Raw genomic sequence first — 3,460 nt, forward strand, 5'->3', positions numbered from 1 at the left:
CATTTTTAGAATATCTCTTCATCATCTCATCTCACCTATTTGAATCTTTGTTAAGTTGGCAAGTTCATATTCGGCAAATTGTGCTATGAATGTTTAATGATTTCTTTGTTCAACACTTTTCATTGGAAACTAGACTTCTATTAATGTTGAAACATTATGCTGCCTCTCTATTTTTCTATTAAAATGTATGACTGAAGTCTGAGACTGCCAAACCTCAAGCTTTGTTGCCAACAAAATGCCTCACTAGGCAGAGTAATTAACCCCTTAAACTACATGTTCCACAATCTGGGTAGACTAGGGTATGAGGGACTACAAAGCCCTTAACAAAAAAAGGAGGATACCTGCATGTTTACTGTTTGATCCAAACACTTTAACATAAAACAAAGGATATAAAAACTTCTGCATGCATTCCTTCAATGGACAGAGTTAACATGGCAGTGATTCAGGAAAAATTGGAAAAGGCGCTTTACACAGTTGAGTGCTAGTAAGGGTAGCTCTACTTGTCAGGAATATCAAGAACCAAGTAGCTCACTGTAAGAAAATGGTTAATGCTAAGGATGGTCCACCAACAGTGTTGTTCAACTAAATGAAGAGTTGAACTATAGGCCGCTGCTTACAAGTTTGGAGGACCTTGGAAATGGTGTTCTTCCCAAGAGTTGAATCTCGAACAAGTGGCACCAGCCTACATGGTCCTTGACTTCAATCTGTGCATAATGTCTGGCACTTTGATCTACAGAAATGGCATAGAGGTGGTATATAATTTAATTGTGTCCTTCAGAACATAGATTGGTTGACATCAATGTGCCACCGCCATGGCCAACTGGTCAGGAAGAATACACAGCCCCTCTTCTATTGCAGAAACCCTGTTACGGGTTAACAAGAAGAAAGAAAAAACCAAAAAAAGAAGATCAAAAATCCAACTTTAGCCTGAACAAAAATGTGGCCATGCAAAATAAAGAGGGCCTAGTGCAATACTTGCACCACTCTGAGAAATGAATTGGATCTTTTTAAAGGTAATTGCTGGTTTAGCCATTACCTTTAAAAACTAACCAAGGGAAAACATTTACAGAAGTTCTAATATTGTAAGCCTTACCATTTCCTTTTCATTTGTCAAGTTTAATTTCCACATTTTTTATTTCAATGAAACATTAAAGGCTGCAAACTTTGTGGTTATGATCCAACTGGTAGAATAAGGATGACTTTCTATGAAGCTCAAACCACTCACAGGACCCTTTAATACCACCATGCTTATTTGGCATGCCCGGGGTCTACAAAACCACAAGACTGACATAATAGATTTCATGCTTCAAGAAAACAGAAATACTTCAAGCTTGACTTCCATTACATTTTTTTACACGCACTATATGGTCTACCCTGTCCTCTGAGATGGACAGAGGTTCTTTGTGAAGACACACCAAATACAACCGAGTGATTTATGGCACAATGATTAAATAATGATAAGCCAACAAAATATGTACTATTAAACATAAGATATGCTCACTCAAGGGAAAGATTACTAGCCGAGGATTTAGACTCCAAACACCTAATTGGAAGTTGGTTTATGTGGCCTCAAACCAAATGCACGACTCATATTTTTTCCTTGACTAACCAAGGGAATGCCCGAATGCTTTTCCCCTCTGTGAGGGCTATGTGTCTGTCTGATCTCACTTATACGGGGGCTATATATTTGTTTAGCTTCTGCAACTTGGGGACTTAATGCAGACTCGGATCCATGAATTGGTGTGCAATCACTCAAGCTAGTTATCCGTGGACTATATGTGTGTTTGACCTCACCGCGACTTCATGTAATCATCTCATCCGAAACTTTGCCATCATTTTCACCTGTTCCCATGCTTCCTAGTCCGAACCCCTGAATTCCAGCTTCCTGCAATCAATATATGTTACAGTTCAATTTATTATTGTTCATGTTGCAGGGCTTATGAAATAGAATTGAGTAATATTTTTAAAATTTGTTTGATATGTGTCTTGCACTCACTGTTATATTGCATGGCATTCCAGGGGCTTCTTCATACTCTGCTGCATCCAATTCTTGAAGATGTGCTCCTTTGAAAAACTTGGGAAGGATATACTGCCTCGCTGGGACTAACAATTTACAACATGATTAGTAGTGGGAAGAGAACACCATCTATAGGCACCCATGTGATACCAAAACATGCCAACAAATAACATGTCTGGAAAATGGTGAAAGTGGCAATTGTCTTGAAAGGCACCGTTTCAAGAAATGTAGCATGATACTCCTAAAGTTCTCTGTAACCATCAGTTCAACATTGATCAGCTTTGAAAACTATATTACAAGCATTAAATTCAATCACATTATAGTTTGAATAAAGTTCATACTTGTATCTACGGCTTGGAGCAGTGAAAAGAAACAATAGCCTTTCCCAAAATTGATTTCCTGGCAAACTCTCTATGGCCATGAAGGCAAAGTAACCCCAAAGCACAGAAGTTGGGATCTTTCTAATGATGGGCATTACTGCAAGGCAGCCAACCACCATCAGAGATTGCAACAAATTACTCAATTGCTGTTCTTTCACCTCAACAGGAAGCAGGTCATCCACGTCCTTGTCAACATTAAAAATTGATTCATCAACTGGGGCATCCATATTCCCAGTACTTGCGGCCAACTGAATTGTGGTCTCTTTCAATTCCTTAAGTGCCTGCATAAATGGTTGGGACATGACAAGACAAATAAATAAAGGAAGAGGAAAATTAGATAAAATGAAACACCCAAACTCAAAAATAAGACCATTACCAAGGCATGTGAAGGCTGATAAACCATTGGGGTCTACATTTGCTCACAGGGATGGCTTCAAGTAGGGATTTCACCAGCACTAACTTATCCCCCTTGATGATAACCATCTATTACACCATATTGACATCTCCTTTTCAACCTTAGAAACCATCCACACCCATTATATTTTTTTGCAGTCACTGAATTTAAATAAAGACATAGCACTGCGATTACAATTGAGCTAAGGACAATTCCACTCAAATGTATCTTCTACACAGCACAGAAAAACAAGTCTGTGGTCTTGACCAGATTAGCAGATTATAACAACTAACAAGAAGATGAAATGTGCGGCGTCTGCTGGGGCCAAAATGGTGAAGGAAGGGACTTCGGCTGGTATCCGTTGGGCCAAACATCAATACCACAAAAATTCCCTATCATTTGACTTGAGATCATTTGCAAGACCCATGGAAACTTGATGGCCATTGCCCATGATGGTTTGCCCAGTATTAGCTGCTCCTAGAGAACTTGAAAATGTACCTCCAAGTAGAGAGACCACCTGCGTTGAAGCTGAAAAACGGATTCAAGCCTTAGTTTCATCTTGGAGGACACTTGTTACATGCGTACATTACCCTATATTGGTTTGGGATTATTTATTGATCATTCAAATGAGTTAAATCTAAAAGGAATGAATATAATTCTATCTCACCC

The 3,460-nt window shown here is 38.9% G+C and overlaps 1 protein-coding gene across 2 annotated transcripts; it reads right to left on the minus strand.

The window, feature by feature from the left end:
- Window positions 1–833: 833 nt before the first annotated feature.
- On the minus strand, window positions 834–2,658 carry LOC149265499 (putative boron transporter 2). Of its 2 annotated transcripts, XM_089393160.1 has the most exons (3): window positions 2,359–2,658; window positions 1,997–2,103; window positions 834–1,885 (listed from the first exon to the last, which is right to left on the minus strand). In XM_089393160.1, exons 1-2 carry the CDS (start codon window positions 2,622–2,624, stop codon window positions 2,028–2,030), a joined length of 342 nt encoding a protein of 113 aa, XP_089249286.1. In that variant the 5' UTR covers window positions 2,625–2,658; the 3' UTR covers window positions 834–1,885; window positions 1,997–2,027. The 2 variants fall into 2 exon arrangements, with proteins under 2 accessions (XP_089249286.1, XP_089249287.1); XM_089393161.1 differs by lacking the exons at window positions 834–1,885; window positions 1,997–2,103 and adding an exon at window positions 2,124–2,268.
- Window positions 2,659–3,460: the final 802 nt, after the last annotated feature.

Source organism: Pinus tabuliformis, chromosome 6 (genome assembly GCF_031772625.1).
Source record: "Pinus tabuliformis cultivar Carrire ecotype Pingquan chromosome 6, CPIR1, whole genome shotgun sequence".
Lineage (NCBI taxonomy): Eukaryota > Viridiplantae > Streptophyta > Pinopsida > Pinales > Pinaceae > Pinus > Pinus tabuliformis.

Excerpts from the sequence above, each read along its gene's own strand:
- LOC149265499 (XM_089393160.1), bottom strand. The coding sequence starts at position 2,624 with ATGGATGCCCCAGTTGATGAATCAATTTTTAATGTTGACAAGGACGTG. Across the intron at positions 2,104-2,358 it reads GCTCCAAGCCGTAGATACAA|TCCCAGCGAGGCAGTATATC; the intron begins GTATGAACTTTA and ends GTAAATTGTTAG.